This window comes from Erinaceus europaeus, chromosome 20 (assembly GCF_950295315.1).
Source record: "Erinaceus europaeus chromosome 20, mEriEur2.1, whole genome shotgun sequence".
Lineage (NCBI taxonomy): Eukaryota > Metazoa > Chordata > Mammalia > Eulipotyphla > Erinaceidae > Erinaceus > Erinaceus europaeus.
The window spans coordinates 18,937,415-18,954,973 of record NC_080181.1 but is presented as its reverse complement, the minus strand read 5'-3'; the positions used below and the strand labels follow the sequence as shown (position 1 = coordinate 18,954,973).

At 47.0% G+C, this 17,559-nt stretch overlaps 1 protein-coding gene across 1 annotated transcript; it reads left to right on the top strand.

Annotated features, from left to right (window-relative positions):
* The first annotated feature begins 2,792 nt into the window (after nucleotides 1-2,792).
* On the top strand, nucleotides 2,793-14,791 carry NNMT (nicotinamide N-methyltransferase). The gene is made up of 3 exons (XM_007539690.3): nucleotides 2,793-3,089; nucleotides 6,157-6,364; nucleotides 14,337-14,791. Exons 1-3 carry the CDS (start codon nucleotides 2,936-2,938, stop codon nucleotides 14,770-14,772), a joined length of 798 nt encoding a protein of 265 aa, XP_007539752.1. The 5' UTR covers nucleotides 2,793-2,935; the 3' UTR covers nucleotides 14,773-14,791.
* The last annotated feature ends 2,768 nt before the right edge of the window (nucleotides 14,792-17,559 follow it).

Here is a 17,559-nt window from a genome sequence, read left to right as displayed (position 1 = left end):
CGTATTTTTTTCTAAATAAAGGGTAAGAGACAGAGAGGGAAATCGAGAGACAGAAAGGAGAGATAGCACAGCACTGCTCCACCACTCACAGATCTTCCCCTTTTCTGTGATAGCTAAGGATGTGAACCCGGCTCCTGCCACACACTGAAGTATGCACTTTACTGGGTGAGCTATCTCCTGGCACCACGGACCTCATCTTTCCTAGTGAGACTTTCCTTTTGAAATGATGGGATGGTCTCTGTCTTTGACTAGATCCTAACTGACAGTGGGGTCTTTCCTCAGTTCCAGAACACTCACTGTCTTTTCTTCAAACATTATTCTGGTCCATTATGCCCTGACTGGGGAAGAAGAAACAGACAAAGACAGAGCAGAGCCACAGACAGAAGGCTGCAGCATCAAGCGACTTGAATTTGAAGGGCAGGGGAGTTCAGGGATGGACGGGAGTGGAAGGGCTTCTTGAGGAGGAAGGGTTGATGCTCCCTCTGGAGGATTCAGATAGGCAGAAAGCAGGGGTGGGGTGCCTGGACTGGGGGGTGGGAAGGGGCTTGTTGGAGGCTTAGAAAGGGGAGAGGAAGGGAAGCTGCAGAGGTGAGGAGGTGGGTGTGACTGGATGGGGTCACAGGATTGCTTTAGCTTGGATAGTAGAGAAAGCCTCACCCAAGTTATTATCTATCTATACTTTCTGAGTTTTTTAAAAACAGAGACAGAGGGAGTCAGGTGGTAGTGCAGCGGGTTAAGTGCATGTGGTGTAAAGCACAAAGATCGATGTAAGGACCCTGGTTCCAGTCCCCAGCTTCCCACCTTCACCCTATAGGCGGTGAAGCAGGTCTGCAGGTGTCTGTCTTTCTCTCCCTCTCTCTGTTTTCCCCTCCTCTCTCCATTTCTCTCTGTCCTATCCAACAATGATGACATCAATAACAACAACAATAACAACTACAACAATAAAACAACAAGGGCAACAAAAGGGAATAAATAAATACAAGCATCTCATTTTAATTTGTTCATTCTTTGAATCTGTTAATCTACAGTTAAAGCCATTAACTTCATGTAAAATGCTCTACAAAGTTAAGGTAATCTTTATGCATTTTATTTATATTTTTGTTATATATTTTTAATTCTTAGCTTTATTTCTATATGTATCATTTTTTCATTTTTAAAATGGGGAAGGAAAATGGAAGAACTAAAAATAAATAAATAAATACATAAATACATAAATAAATAAAAAAGAATATCACAGCCAGCTTAAAAAAAAGGAGAGCCAGAGAGGCAGAGAAGGACTACAGCACAGAAGTTTCCTTCAGGGGGTCGGGCGGTGGCGCAGTGGGTTAAGCGCATGTGGCGCAAAGCACAGGGACCAGCATAAGGATCCCGGTTCGAGCCCCCGGCTCCCCACCTGCAGGGCAGTCGCTTCACAGGCGGTGAAGCAGGTCTGCAGGTGTCTGTCTTTCTCTCCCCCTCTCTGTCTTCCCCTCCTCTCTCCATTTCTCTCTGTCCTGTCCAACAATGAAGAACATCAACAATGGCAATAATAATAACCACAACGAGGCTACAACAATAGGGTCAACAAAAAGGGGAAAAGGATGGCCTCCAGGAGCGGTGGATTCATGGTGCAGGCACTGAGCCCAGCAATAACCCTGGAGGAAAAAAAAAAAAAAAGAAGTTTCCTTCAATGCTGTGGGAGCCAAGCTTGACCGAGGTTGTACACATGGCAAAGCAGCTGTGTCACCAGCCTTGTTATCTACTTCTTTTTTTAAAAAGTTTTTTTTTTTAATCTAGTAACCAATGAGAGGTTTTCAATGACAACTGAATTCCTTTTTTTTTTTTCTTTTTCTCTTTTGGAGTCATTTTTATTATCTTTATTTATTGGATGGAGGTAGCTGGAAATCAAGAGGGAAGGAAAGACAGAGAGGGAGAGAGACAGAGAGATACCTACAACACTGTTTCTCCACTGGCAAAGCTTTCCCCCTGCAGGTGGGGACCAAGGGCTCAAACCTGGGTCCTTGCACGTTGTAATGTGCGCTCAACCAGGTGCGCCACCACCCGGCCTCCCTCCCCGTTTATCTATTTCTTTGTGGTTTATCTATTTCTTCTTATGTAAGCTTGATACCCTGAGCATTTTTTTAACTCTTTATTTTATTTATTTCTAAAGATGTATTTATTTATGAGAGAAAGCAGGGAGAGAAAGAGTAGAGACACTAGGGTATCACTCTGGCACATTCAGTGCCAGAAGTTGAACTTGGGACCTCTTGTTTGAGAGCCCAGTACTTTACTCACTGTGCCACCTTGTGGGCTCCTTCATTCTTTAGTTTTGAGAGACAGATACACAGAGAGAGGAGAGACACCACAGCGCTACCCCCCACCCATGGTGCCATCCACGCTTCCCCTGTGCCAGCATGGTGCTCTAATGTGATGCCAGGGTTGGAAGCACTCTACAGGGTGAGCTATCTACCCTACCCTGCTTCCTTCATACTGTTCTTTCCACCTCTCCCCAGATGTCTTCAGAAAGCCCCTTCTCAGCCAGCATTCCTGAGTCCTGAGCATACTTCTGGCTCTGCTCTCCTCCTTGTCCTCTCCTCTCACACGCCTCAGCAGCAGCTGTTCTTAACCTCCCAGCCCTGTGGAAAGTGCTGGCAGCAGGGGAAGGATAGAGATGGTGTTGGGAGATGATCTCTCTCTCTGGACCTAGGGGTTCTCCTTTCAGCACCCCCCTTGCTTGCAGCTGGACTTCACCCCCTTTCCCCTGTCACTCTTGTTCCTGGCAGGCAGGCTGCCTTCCCAGGAATTTCATCATAGCCAGAGCACGTGTGGCAGCAAGCCCTCTGTTAGCGGTTAACCAAACATCTGGATCTAAGGGCAGCCAGACGGCCCGGGGAGGCTCCCTGGCTGTTGTGTGTGGAGAGGCTGCAGAGGCCCCCAGGCCAGGGTGAGGGGCACCATGGAACCCAGGTTTACCTCCAAGGACACCTACCTGAGCCACTTTAACCCCCAGGCCTACCTGGAGAAATACTACACCTTTGGGGCCTGCCATTCTGCCGAGAACCAGATCCTTCAGCATCTTCTCAAAAGCCTTTTCAAGATCTTCTGTGTTGGTGAGTGAGTCTGTCAGTGAGTGAGTCTGTCTGTGGCCTGGGGGTCTGTGAAATGAGGTGCCAGCCAGAGCAGGGTCTGGGGCGTAGCTCAGAGTTGTGTGTCAGTCACTGAGAGAGAGGAAGAGAGAGAGAGAGACAGAGAAAGAAAGACAGAGAGAGACACACACAGAGAGATAGACAGAGTGAGTGAGTGTGTGTGTGTGTGTGTGTGTGTGTGTGTGTGCTGTCAAGTACCAAACCTTAGACAAAGAAGCATGTTTTCTGCCGCTAACAGCAGCAGAAATGTGCCGGACTTTTACAGAGAGGTGAAAGCTAACTTTACAAAGGATATTTTACAGTTTTCAGCCAAAGCACTTTTCTTTTCTTCCCCCAGAGCCAGGGCATTGTGTGTGATTTCATTCCTTCTGGACTGACTTTTTTCATTCAGAGAGCAAGACAGAGACAAACAGGGAGAGAGGAGAAGAGGGAGACGCCACCTGGAGTTTCCCTCAGTGCTTTTGTGCCTCTCATGTATTGTTCAAACCCAGCCACATGCCTAGCAAGGAATGCACCCAACGTGGTGAGCTTTCTCCCCAACCCTGCAAAATGCTTTTAGATCCATGATCTCACTGGGTCATGGAACAGAGTAGCAGATGGTAAGAAGCCTATCATTGGTTCTATGTGGAGTTGCTAGACATTTCACCTTACGGCTGCTGACAAATGGACATTCTGGTATCACTTCTGCTCCTCAAAAGGACACTGCAGAAGAGCAAAAGATAAAGACCTGGGTTCGAGCCCCCAGTCACCACAGGTGAGTGGGTACAGGGGGCAGATTCCATGAATGGCAGGACATAGGGAGATTTCTGTACCCAGCTAGATTATTATTATTTTTCCCTTCTCTCTCCATTTCTCTGTCCTATCTAACCTATTATTATTTTTTAAATATTTTTATTTATTTTACTTTTGAAAGAAATGCAGAGAGAGAGAAAGAGAGAAACACCAGGCCACTGCTCAGCTCTGGCTTATGGAGGTGTGAGGGATTGAACCTGGGACTTTGGAGCCTCAGGCATGAGAGTCTGTTTGCATAACCATTATGCTATCTCCCTCACCCTATTATTATGTTTTTAACCCTCTCTGAAAGTGTTGTTTATAAGCTTCACACTCTGGGGAGGTGCCTTGTCTTTCTGGATCAAGGGTCTGTCTGCCATATGCCAATATCTTTCCTCTTGATGACCTAAAAATATCACAAAAACATGCCTAACCACCCAGTACTAGGAGAAAGAAAAGATGTTTTTGGTTTATTTACATTTTTATTAGTTATTTAATGCTGATTTACAAAATTATGAGACTACAGGGGTATAATTCCATACTATTCCCACCACCAGAGTTCTGTGTCCCCATTCCCTCCACTGGAAACTGCAGTGGTTTTCCCAAGACCACAGTTATGAGTTGACTATTATTTCTGTAACTATCTATCTATATTTATATGTTTGCCCAATTTTTTTTTCCTATGGTCTTGCCTTCCCTTCCTCTCTAAGTCACACCTATACCTATTGCTACTTCTGAATGTCTCTCCTTTTTTCCTCTTCTTTCTCCAGGTCTTGGGACCTTTCATTTGATAGGATAGAGAGAAATTGAGAGGGGAGAGGAATTACAGAGGGGGAGAGTTAGAGAGACACTGTAGCACTGCTTCACTGCTCAAGAAGGTTTCCCCGGGCTGGGCAGTAGCACAGCAGGTTAAGCACACATGGCGCAAAGCACAAGGACAGGATTAGGGATCCCGGTTTGAGCCCCCAGCTCCCCACCTGCAGGCGGGTTGCTTCACAGTTGGTGAAGCAGGTCTGCAGGTGTCTATCTTTCTCACCCCCTCTCTGTCTTCCCGTCCCCTCTCAATTTCTCTCTGTCCTATCCAAAAACAGTGACAGCAATAACAACAAGAGCAACAAAAGGGGGAAAAATAGCTTCAAGGAGCAGTGGATTCATAGTGTAGGCACTGAGTCCCAGTGACAACCCTGGAGTCAAAAAAAGAAGTTTTCCCCCTGCCTGGGTCCTTTCACATTATAACATGTGTGCTCTACTATGGCGCGCCACCACCCAGCCTGGAAAAGATGTTTCTGTTTAACCAGAATACTGCTCAGCTCTGGCTTTGGCTCGTGCTGGAGATTGAGCCTTGGGCATCAGAGCGTCAGGCGTGAAAGCCTGTTGTGAAAGACCAGTGTACTATCTCCCCAGTTCCTGAAAAGAGGTTTTTTGTTTGTTTGTTTGTTTGTTTGTTTTTTCCCTCCAGGGTTATCTCTGGAGCTTGGTGCCTACACTACTGAATCTACTGCTCCTGGAGGCGATTTTTTTCCCCCATTGCTATTGTTGGATAGGACAGAGAGAAGAGGGGAAGACAGAACGGGGAAGAGAAAGATAAACACCTGCAGACCTGCTTCACCACTTGTGAAGCAACCCCCCTGTAGGTGTGGAGCCGGGAGCTCGAACCCAGACCCTTGTGCAGGTCCTTGAGTTTCTGAGGTTCATACTTAACCTGGTGCACTACCACCCAGCCCCCTGAAAAGACATTTTATTTTTTAATTTTGTTTATTTATTTATTTTTGTTTCCAGGGTTATTGCTGGGGCTCGGTGCCTGCACCATGAGTCCACTGCTCCTGGAAGCTATTTTTTCCCTTTTGTTGCTCTTGTTGTTTTATCGTTATTGTGGTTATTATTATTGTTGTCCTTGATGTCATTGTTGTTGGATAGGACAGAGAGAAATCGAGAGAGAAGACAAGAGACAAGACACAAGACAGAGAGGGAGAGAGAAAGACACCTGCAGACCTCCTTTCACAGCCTGTGAAGTGACTCCTCTGCAGGTGAGGAGCCGGGGGCCGGCCTTTGCTCTTCGTGCCATGTGCACTTAACCCACAGTGCTACTGCCCGACCCCCTGAAAAGGCTTTTTGATAGATATTTGGAGGAAAGAGGAGCGGCCAGGCAGAGCTGCTTGGTCTTGGGGCAGAACTCAGTGGCTGGGGCCTGAGGGAGGTACCATAGAACCAACCTGGCTCCGCCCCATGACCCCTGACCCTTGTTCCCTCCTCCCTCCAGATGGTGTGAAGGGGGACCTCCTCATTGACATTGGCTCCGGCCCCACCATCTACCAGCTGCTGTCCGCCTGTGAGTCCTTCAAGGAGATCATTGCCACAGACTACACGGATCAGAACCTGCTGGAGCTGCAGAAGTGGCTGAGGAAGGAGCCGGGGGCCTTCGACTGGTCCCCCGTGGTGGCCTATGTGTGTGAGCTGGAAGGGAACAGGTAGACACCCTGGGAAAGTGTAAAGTGTGTGTGTGTGTGTGTGTGTGTGTGTGTGTGTGTGTGTGTGTGTGTGTGTACGCGGGCAAAAACAGTAGACAAGAGGGAGAGTTGAACAAATGGCCTCTGAGCTAAGAGGAATAGACATAAGGTCTCACCAAAGACTAGGAGACAGCATTACGGTTGTGCAAAAAGACTTTCATGCATGGGGCTCCAAGGCCCCAGGTTCAGTGCTTAGCACCACCAGAAACCAGAGCTGAGTATTATCTCCTTCTTGCCAGAGATGGTAGGTTTTGAAATCAATCAGGTCACATAAATTCTCTTTTTGTTCTTTTTCAAGATTATGTTGACATTTTTTTTTCTTTCTTTCTTTCTTTCTTTCTTTTTTGGTGCTGGTATATATTGGTATAAATTATAGAATGCATTTGTAGATTTCTTTCTCTCTCTTTTTTTTTTTGCCTCCAGGGTTATTGCTGAGGCTTGGTGCCTACACTTCGAATATACTGCTCCTGGTGGCCACTTTTTTCCATTTTATTGGATAGGACAGAGAGAAATTGAGAGAGGAGGTGAAGACAGAGGGGGAGAGAAAGATACCTGCAGACTTACTTCAATGCTTGTAAAGCAACCCCCCTGCAGGTGGGGAGCCGGGGGCTTGAACCGGGATCCTTGTGCTGGTCCCTGAGCTTTGAACTATGTGCGCTACTACATGGCCCCCTATAGATTTCTTTTAAGAAAGAGGCTGTTTGAGATTTGATTGCAGTTGCTGGGAATTTACAAGTCACTTTAGGAGAAGAATGGACCTGCTGAATCTTCCATCATTAGCATGGTTGATATCTTCACAGATGTAGGACTTTAAAATAGTGAAGCTCTTGTATTTTGCATTTAGCTTGCTAGAATTTTCCAAATTCTTCATGGTTTTAAGCTATTGTTTTGTTTTGTTTTTGCCTTTAGGGTTATCACTGGGGCTTAGTGTCAACACTACAAATCCACTGCTCCTGGTGTCCATTTATTCTCTTACTGGATAGGGCAGAGAGAAATTGAGAAGCGAGGGGGAGATATAGAGGAGGAGAGAAAGAGAGACACCTGCAGAACTGTCCTGCAGCAAGTAAAACATCCCTGTTGCAGGTGGAGAGCCAGGGACTCAAACTTGGGCCATTGAACAAGTCCTTGCACTTAGAACTATGTGCACTTAACCAGGTGCACCACTGCCTGGCCCCCTGATTGTCTTTTTAAAAATATTTTATCTTTAAAGAGAGAGATATAGAGAGAAAGACACAGAGAAAGAGACGAGAGCACTGTTCAACTTTGACTTTTGGTGGTGTTGGGCATTAAACTTAGAACCACAGTGCCTCAAGCATGAAAGTCTTTCATGTAATCATGTAATCAGCCCTGCTGATTATATTTTTCATGCAGTTTTGCTTATATTAAAAACAGATTGGGAGGGAGTTGGGCAGTAGTGCAGCAGGTTAAGCGCACGTGGCACAAAGCGCAAGGACCGGCTTAAGGATCCCGGTTGGAGCCCCCCCTCCCACTCCCCACCTGCAGGGGACTCGCTTCACAGGCAGTGAAGCAGGTCTGCAGGTGTCTGTCTTTCTCTCCCCCTCTCTGTCTTCCCCTCCTCTCTCCATTTCTCTCTGTCCTATCTAACAACGACGACATTAACAATAATAACTACAACAACAATGAAAAACAAGGGCAACAAAAGGGAAAATAAATATAAAAATAGACATAAAAAAATAAACAGATTGGGAGTCAGGCGGTAGCGCAGTGGATTAAGCACACGTGGCGCCAAGTGCAAGGACCATCATAAGGATCCCAATTCAAGCCCCCAGCTCACCACCTGCAGGGGAGTCACTTCACAGGTGGTGAAACAGGTCTGCAAGTGTCTGTCTTTCTCTCCCCTTCTCTGTCTTTACCTCCTCTCTCCATTTCTCTCTGTCCTGTACAACAATGATGACATCATCAACAACAACAGTAACTACAACAATAAAACAACAAGGACAACAAAAGGGAATAAATGAATAAATATTTTAAAAACACAGGTATATTTGACCACCTATTGAATTGTGTTGCTTAGTTTGCCCCCAAATTGGAATTTTTAAAGCTATCTTCTTGGCTTCTAATTAAGTTTTTTGAGCCTGAGAGTTACTCTATGGTCAACATATGGTCTAGCTTGCTGAACCATCTGTGTGCTTTCTACATTAAGTAGCATGTAGTGATCAGCTGTGGGTATAGTTTCTATAAATATCAATCAAGTCATCTAGATTTTGGTACTGTTATCCAGTTTTTCTACATGATTTTTCATTTCCTTGTTCTGTCAGTTATTGAGAGGGGTATGAAAATCTCAAACCACGATTGCAGACTAGTTCTCATGTTCCCCATCGATCTGCCCAACTTTTTTGCTTTGTCCATTTTGAAGTTTTGCTATTGGTGGCATACAATTTAAGCTTTGTTCTTTGTGATGAATAGGTCATTTTATCCTTATAAAATCTCTGCCATCACTGCCTCTATTACACTTAATCTTGAAACCGTCTCTGACGTTAATATGGCCACATTAGCCTTCTTTTGGTTGACTTTCATGGGGATATAGTCAACTCCAAATGGCCTCCAATGATAGTTGTCTTGTGTATTCACTCTTTTGTTTCGTTTCTTCCCCCTTGAGTATCCACTGGAATTAGTGACTTGGTTCTAACAAATAAATTGTAGCAGAGTGATGGGATACCAGTTCTGTGATTAGGTTAGAAAAAGACTCCTATTTTACTAAATTTTATTACTGGTCTCTCTCTCTCTCTCCTCTGCCTCTCTGCCTCTCTCTGTTTCTCTCCCTCTCTCTCTCTGTCATCTTTCTTCCCAGAGTTTATAATTAAGATTGGATTTGAGTCCAGATGTTGAGATTGAACGTACTATGTCTACATTCTACTTCAAGAATAATCTAAGCATTTGCTTTTGGCTTGTAATCACAGTTGCAAGTATGTGGATCCATTTTATATGAGTTTTGGAGTTTCTAAATTCTGACTCATTTCTTAGTCAGCTGAATAGGTTTTCAAATATTTTATTCTCAAGAACACACAAGTGGCATGTTTGTCAAGCCCACACACATCTGAGAGTGTGTTTGATTGCCCTCACACATGAGCAACATCCTGGAATTGTTGAATCTCTCTGAAGCATTCCTCCATTTTCCTCTGGCATTTTAGTAGCAAGTTGAGAGTGACTCCCATCTGCTATGTTAACCCATAACGTCCTTCCTTAGGGATTTTTGCTGGCAGTAGCCTTCCAACTAAGACTATGTCCTTAAAAAATTTTTAAAAATCAGGGAGCCAGGTGGTAGCATAGCGGGTTAAGCACAGGTGGCACAAAGCGCAAGGACCAGCATAAGGATCCCAGTTCAAGCCCTGGCTCCCCACCTGTAGGGGAGTCGCTTCACAAGCGGTGAAACAGGTCTGCAGGTGTCTCTCTTTCTCTCCCCCTCTCTGTCTTCCCCTCCTCTCTCCATTTCTCTCTGTCCTTTCCAACAATAACAACATCAATAACAAGAACAATAACTACAACAATAAAAAAAAAAAAACAAGGGCAACAAAAGGAAATAAATAAATATAAAGAAAAATTTAAAAAAAAATCAAAGCAATTGCAATCCTCCCTTTTCTATGGACTCTGCGATTCCACAGAATAAATCTAGTGTTAATTAGAGGGGAAATATGTAGCTATAAGGAACTGGGTAAAATCCAGTGTTGTGACAGAAGAAAGCACATACCGGGTTTACAGAATTTCAGGGAATACAGAAAAAGGAAAGGTTTTCAGCCATCATCAAAGGCGCCAAGATCTGAATCATGCGTCTAGAAAGCTTCTAGAACTCTACTGACGGTCTCCCTGACAGTCACAAGCCTTTTTCTCTGCCCCACCTGGCAGGGAGCCCTCAGACTCTCCCAGGATGCTGCTACATGGCTCTTGAGACGCTATCCCTCTGTGTTTCAGGGCAAGAAAATCCTGTCCTCATGCTCAGTCCTGGGATGGCGCCAGTTTTGAGGCTGAGAGTGACAGTCACTCTGCCCAAGTCTTCTCTGCTCTTTCAGGAGCCTGGGTCAGCCCTCAGCTTGCCTCACACTTACCGTCTCTTCCTCATTAGAAGTCGTGTGTCTTGAGCTAAGTCTTTCTCTCCTATGCATGTCACTCATGCAGTTCCACATCCCTCATTTTTAAACCTTTATAATGGCCTTCGTTTAACCTCTTGCCCCTGGAATTTAGGACACATTGCTGTGTGGTCCCCCAGCCTACCAGTTTCCACATTGTTTGGGGAGCTTGTTAATAATATACATCCTTGGGGGCCTCACGGTAGCAGGTTAAGTACACATGGTGCGAAGCACAAGGACCAGCACAAAGATCCCTGTTCGAGCTCCCGGCTCCCCACCTTCAGGGGCGTCACTTCACAAGTGGTGAAGCAGGTCTGCAGGTATCTATCTTTCTCTCCCTCTCTCTGTCTTCCCTTCCTCTCTCGATTTCTCTCTGTCCTATCCAACGGCAATGACAGCAATAACAATAATAATAACAAGGGCAACAAAAGGGAAAAAATAGCCTCCAGGAGCAGTGGATTTGTAGTGCAGGCACAGAGCCCCTGTACTAACCCATGAGGCAAAATAACAACAATAATAATAATGTACACCCTCAGGTCGGAGAGAGAGAGCGTGCTCACACTGGGTAGGCCATGTGTATAACCCAGGTTCTAACCCTGGCACCACACTGGATGTACTTTGACAGCAGAGGAAGCTCCTGTGCTATGCCAGTGGGCAGGAAGAGATCACAGGGGTGCTTTCCCAGTTGCCTGTGGCCCTAAAGGCCTGGGAGGGGAGGCCCTGCCTGGTTTGCCTCTAGGCTCCTCTCCTTACTTCCCTGGAGGGAGAAGGGTGGTATCCCTGGCCAGGTCTCCATGAAAAGATTTCCACTTAAAAAGCTGGTTGTTGCCCAAAATAGACATACTGGTCAGGCCTGTTGTGTGCCATTCTTCTTCTAGCATTTGCCCTTCTTCCGTAGCCAGTCAACAGCGTCAGGTTGAGCCTGATGTAAAGTTTCAAGACCTCCTTTGAATCTGGAGAGGTGGCAGTCGTTGACTATGTGGGTCATAGTCTGTCTGGAGCCGCAGGGGCAGTTCGGGTCGTCTCTGGCTCCCCAGCGATGGAACATAGCGGCGCACCGGCCATGGCGGTTGTGTGCCATGAGAGGGTACGCTGCTTCGATCCCAGAGCGGCTTTGTCTTCACATCTTGTAAGAGATTCATTCAGAAAAGTGGGCTCTTGATGGACAGGAAGATGATTCCAGAGGTGCCTCTGGGCTTCTCATAGGCCAGTGGTCTTTTCTGAGGGGCTCCCGCTGCGTTCTCTGCGGGGAAGTCAGTACCTTCAGCTAGCCATGCCCTGCAAACAGTAAGTGTCTCTCTGCTTGGGCCTCAAAATCTTTGAAATGTCTGTGCCTGGAAAGAGGCAGGACTGTCCTCCAAGTCTGTTCCATTTCTGGTTTCTTGGTCTGTAATTTATGGGGCAAGCCAGTCTTGTCCTTTATCTCTATCTGAAAGATAAAATCTTCTGAGAATGAAATTACACAGGTAGAAGACCTGGCAGCAAGAAATAAAAAAAAAAATTTTTTTTTGGCCTAAGGGTTATTGCTAAGGCTCGCCGCCTGCACTATGAATCCACTTCTCCTGGCGGCCATTTTTTTCCATTGTTGTTGCTGTTATTGTGACTGTTGTGGCTGCTGGATAAGCCAGAGAGAAATTGAGAAAGGAGAGGGGGACAGAGAGAGGGTGAGAAAGCTAGACACCTGCAGACCTGCTTCACCGCTTGTGAAGTGACCTCCAACCCCCATGTAGGTGGGTAACAGGAGACTCAAACCCAGATCTTTGTGTGGATCCTTGCTCATAGTGCTATGTGCACTTAACCAAGTATGCCACTTCCCAGCCCCCTAGTAGTCTCTTTCTCTTTCAAGGGGCCAGAACATTCTTGGGTTCAAGTCCCAGCACCGTCTGGGTGCATCATGGAACCAGGGGAGACTCTATGGCTGGTGGAGTGGTGCTGTGACGATGCCTATCCCTGAGAAGAGTTGGTTCTCTGTCTTGCTCTTTCTGAATCTAAAAACATCAAAAAGATTGCAAAAGGTGGCCCAGGAACAGCAGATTCACGTATGTGTAAGGCCCTGGTGCCACAAAAATGAATGAATGAATCACAGTGAAAGTAATAGAAGTCGTTATCGGGGTGGTGAGGAACCCGCTGGAGTTCCCAGACTTCTGTGCACAAGGACCAGGGTTGGAGCCCTGTTCATTCCCCACCTGTATGGGGAGGAGAGGTAAGGCAGGTCTGCGGGGATCTCTCTACTCTCCATGTCTCTATCTCACCCCTTCCTCTCAATTTCTCATTGAACTTTAAAGTCAGAGAGAAATAACAAATGGGAGGTTGATAGGTGGTGGGAGGGGGGTGAGCCAGCAGCATCCCTGGGTTCCTAGTGCTGGCACAGAGCCTCATCAGTCCACCTAGTGGTATCCAAACTAGAAAAGGGGGCTGGGGTAGATACCAAAATGATAATGCAAAGACTCATGCCTTAGGCTCAGAAGTGCCAGGTTCAATGCCCTGCCCTACCAGAAGCCAGCTAGAACCTGTTATCACCTGCTATGGATGGACCACAGAGCTACTGTCTTGCAGTCTGACAGAAAGTGGTGCTTAAGGATCCAGTGAGCCAGGTGCTGTCCTAAGCATTAGAGGAAGATTAATTCCAGGCATCCCATTCATCCTAGACACAGATGTGTATTTTGTGGTCATTTCTACATCATCCTTCACTTAGGAAGACATTTGACCCAGCGCAGGACGCTGTGATCATTCCCTCTGCCACTGCTCTCACAGCAGAGGTTGTTCTGACAGTATTCTCGTAGGGGCCATGTTGTTCTCTTTCCCCCCTTTATTGGGGAGTTAATGATTTACGGTACAGTTACTGACAACAGAGGTACAATCTCTCATCTTCCCACAATGGGTGCCTGCGAGACACTCTCTCTCCCAGCCTGGGTCCTTTCCCACCATCATGCACTGCCCCCTACCCCCCGCTCTGAGCTCCTCTACTGTATCCCACCCCCTTCTCCCCCAGAGTCCTTTGCTTTGTTGCAATACACCATACTCAGTCTAAGTCTCACCTTGTGCTTTCCCATATTGCCTTGCTTCTTCTTCAATGTTTTATGTTATTTAAGAGATTTTAAAATATTTATTTATTTATTCCCTTTTGTTGCCCTATGTTGTTTGACTGTTGTAGCTATTATTGATATCATTGTTGTTGGAGATAGGACAGAGAGAAATGGAGAGAGGAGGGGAAGACAGAGGGGGGAGAGAAAGATAGACACCTGCAGACCTGCTTCACTGCCTGTGAAACGACTCCCCTGCAGGTGGGGAGCCGGGGGCTCAAACCGGGATCCTTACGCCGGTCATTGCGCTTTACACCACCTGCGCTTAACCCACTGCACTACCGCCCAACTCCCTGTTTTATTTTATTTTAATGAGAAAGAGAGACACACACACAGATAAAACAGAGTACTGCTCAGTTCTGGCTATGGTGGTGCTGGGGATTGAGTCTGGGACCTTGGAGCCTCTGGCATGAAAGTCGTTTTTGCAGAACTATTATGCTGACTCCCCAGGCCTGCCCTTGCTTTGGATTTTTAAAATAAAAATATGTATCTATACTTATTTCAGAGAGTTGGAGAGAAGTCAAAAGAGAAGGTGGAGATGGAGAGGGAGAGAGAGAGACCTGCAGCCCTGCTTCATCACTCATGAATCTTCCCCCTTGCAGATGGGGACAAGAGGCTTGGAGCCGTGGTATCATGTGCGATTAGCCATTTTTCAGCCCTCCTGTCCTTGCTTCCTCCATGCTGCCATTTTTGGCCCCAACCAAAGAGACCTGGGGTCCCCAGGTGCAAGCCCAGTGTGTGACACTTGTCCTCTGTGTGTTTTAGGATCAGGGGCCCCGAGAAGGAGGAAAAGCTGCGACAGGCAGTGACACGGGTGCTCAAGTGTGACGTGACGCAGAGCCGGCCCCTGGGTGCCGCGCTGCTGCCCCCCGCCGACTGTCTGCTCAGCACGCTGTGCCTGGACGCCGCCTGCCCAGACCTGCCCTCCTACCGTGAAGCCCTACACAATCTGGGCGGCCTGCTCAAGCCAGGCGGCTTCCTGGTCATCCTGGATGCCCTGAAGAGCAGTTACTACATGATCGGGGAGCAGAGGTTCTCCAGCCTGTGCCTGGGCCGGGAGGCCATCGAGGCCGCTGTGAGGGAGGCAGGCTTTGCCATAGAACAATTTGAGGTGATCTCACAGAGCTACCCCTCCGGCATGGCAGACAATGAGGGCCTTTTCTCTTTGGTGGGGCGTAAGCTGGACACCTCTGGCAATTAAAGCAGTTCCTCTCGCCTTGCTCAGTGTATGTGCATCCTTGGCTCTAAGCACCACAGTCCCAGCAGCTGGGAGAGGCTGGTGGCCGGTGCCCACCGGCTCCCCCAGGACCGTGCCCAGGAAAACCACATGTGGGTCACCTGCCTCTCTGCCAGAGAAAGCCAAATGTGTCTCACCGGCTTGGCTCGGTTTTGTTTGCTTTCACCAGAGCTCTGTTCATCTCTGGCTTAGAGTGGTGCTGGGAATTGAACCTGGGACTTTGGAGCCTCAGGCATTATCTTTGTATAACTTATACTATCTCCCCAACCCCGTCTCCCCAGCTTCTGCAAGAAGGGAAAGGCTGTTTCTTGCACTTTGGATGACAGTGAAGGCAGGAGCAGTGCTCAAATCTTGTTTCCTTCCTGTCCCTTCACTTCAAGAAGAAGTGGGGGATCCAGGAGATGGGCATCTTGAGCCCGTCAGGTCACTGGCTCCTGGCCTCTGCGGTCACACTGTGCTTGCTCTGAATTTCCCTTGAAAACAAAGCTTGTAGCAGATTGGAAACTCTGCTGTTTGCCCTGAAGACAAAGGGCAAGTAAGAGCCAGTCAGTGGGGAGGTGGGGGGAGTGAAAGGCCAGTAAATTTCTGCTTAATATCCAGAATTTGCAAATTCAGTTTCAACATTTTCACTGTTGCTTGCAAAATAGTTTCTGTGAATATAAAGTACTGAAAAGGATGTTTTTTTTTTCTTTTTTTGCCTCTAGGGTTATCCTGGGGCACAGTGCCTGCATGATAACTGCATTATTCCCAGTGGCCATGTTTTCTTTCTTTCTTTCTTTCTTTCTTTTTAATAATAGAAACAGAAGTCAAGAGGGAAAAGAAAAACACCCAAAGCACTGCAGGTGAGGGCCAGGGGCTTGAACCCATGTCCTCATGTGTAGTAATATGTGCATCATACTGGGTGTGTTAGCGCCCGATCTCCTGAAAGGTGACCTTTTGACTAACCCAGTTCATCCATTTCAGATCTCTGGAGTCATGTCAGTAGACCTGTCCCTTGGAGGTTATTGACTTCCTTAAGCCACTGGCTTTATACTCTGTACTTTGCATTAGGCACTGATACTCTCAGAACCAAAGGTGAACTGGCATGTCAGGCTTCTTTGCCTGGGATTATAAAAGACCTTATCTTTACTTTTCATTTTTTTTACCTCCCCCCCCCCAGGGTTATCACTGGGGCTCAGTGCCAGCACTATGAATCTACCATTCCCGGAGGCCTCTTTCTCCTATTTTTTTTCATAGGACAGAGAGAAGTGGAAAAGGGCAGGGGGAAGTAGGAAGGGATAGAGAAAGATAGACATCTGCAGACCTGCTTCACCTCTTGTGAAGCGTCCCCCCTGCAGGTGGGAAGCAGGGGCTTGAACCCAGATCCTTGCATGGGTCCTACTACTATGTGCACTTAACTGGATGCACCACTGTCTGGTCCCTCGTCTTTTCTTTTTAAACTTGTATTTGCATTGGTTTTGCTTCCTGATTGTCCTCTGATTGTTATTTCTGGTCAGCTGCCTCTTCTGGGTTAGGATCAGTCTGCTGCTTTGTTTTTTTTTTTTTTTTTTTTTGCCTCCAGGTATCCTCAGTGCCTGCACCACGAATCCCCTGCTCCTACAGGCTATTTTTTCTTTTTTGTTGCCCTTGTTGTTTTATCGTTGTTGCGGTTATTATTATTGTTGTTATAGTTGTTGGATAGGATAGAGAGAGATGGAGAGAGGAGGGGAAGACAGAGAGAGGGAGAGAGAGAGATAGACAACTGCAGACCTGCTTCACCGCCTGTGAATCGACTCCCCTGTAGGTGGGGACTCAGGGTCTTGAACTGGGATCCTTATGCCAGTCTACGTATGCTTAATCCACTGCGCTACCGCCGACTCCCCAGTCTGCTGCTTTTTAAGGAAGGCTCCCCTTAGTGTGGCAGGGAGAGCTCATGCATCTATGGCAGGGTTAATCCTGAGCTCTGCATGGCCACGCTCAGGGACCAGAGAATCTATACCCAAACCCTTTGGTTCCTTCACATCACAACACGACATTCTAACTCAGTTGCAGTTTCTGGAGATTATATGCTGACTAAGACAAAAGGAAACTCACAGGCTAGTCTAGGCTAGATGGGGAAAGTCAAAGCATGAAGGGATCTGTGCCTCTCCACCAGCCCCCATGTGTGTGTGTGTGTGCGCGTGTGTGCGCACGCACACACACACATACACACACACACGGCACTGTCTCACCGTCTATCCCATCACAAGGGGCTACCTGCAGCGACTCCCCAGAAATCCCAAGTTCTCAACCACCATTGAGGTCACTAAGAAGGTCTAAGTCTGGGGACACAGAGCTCTGTCCAACATTCTGTAGCCACCTGACAACCCAGAACAAAGGTCCTGGCTTCTGGGGAAAAAATCTGCATTTGCTGATCATCCCAACCAGTGCTTACATCTGTATAACCACTGACAAAAATGCAAAGATTCGGGTGGAGAAGATACCACACTGGTTGTGTAAAAATAATGTTGTGTAGGGAGTCAGGCGGTAGTGCAGCAGGTTAAGCCAGTTGGCGCCAAGTGCAAGGACAGATGGAAGGATTCTGGTTCGAGCCCCTGGCTCCCCTCCTGCAAGGGAGTCACTTCACAAGCGGTGAAGCAGGTCTGCAGGTGTCTGTCTTTCTCTCCCCCTCTCTGTCTTCCCCTCCTCTCTCTACTTCTCTTTGTCCTATCCAACAACAGCTATGACAACAATAACAACTACAACAAGCACAACAACAAGGGCAACAAAATG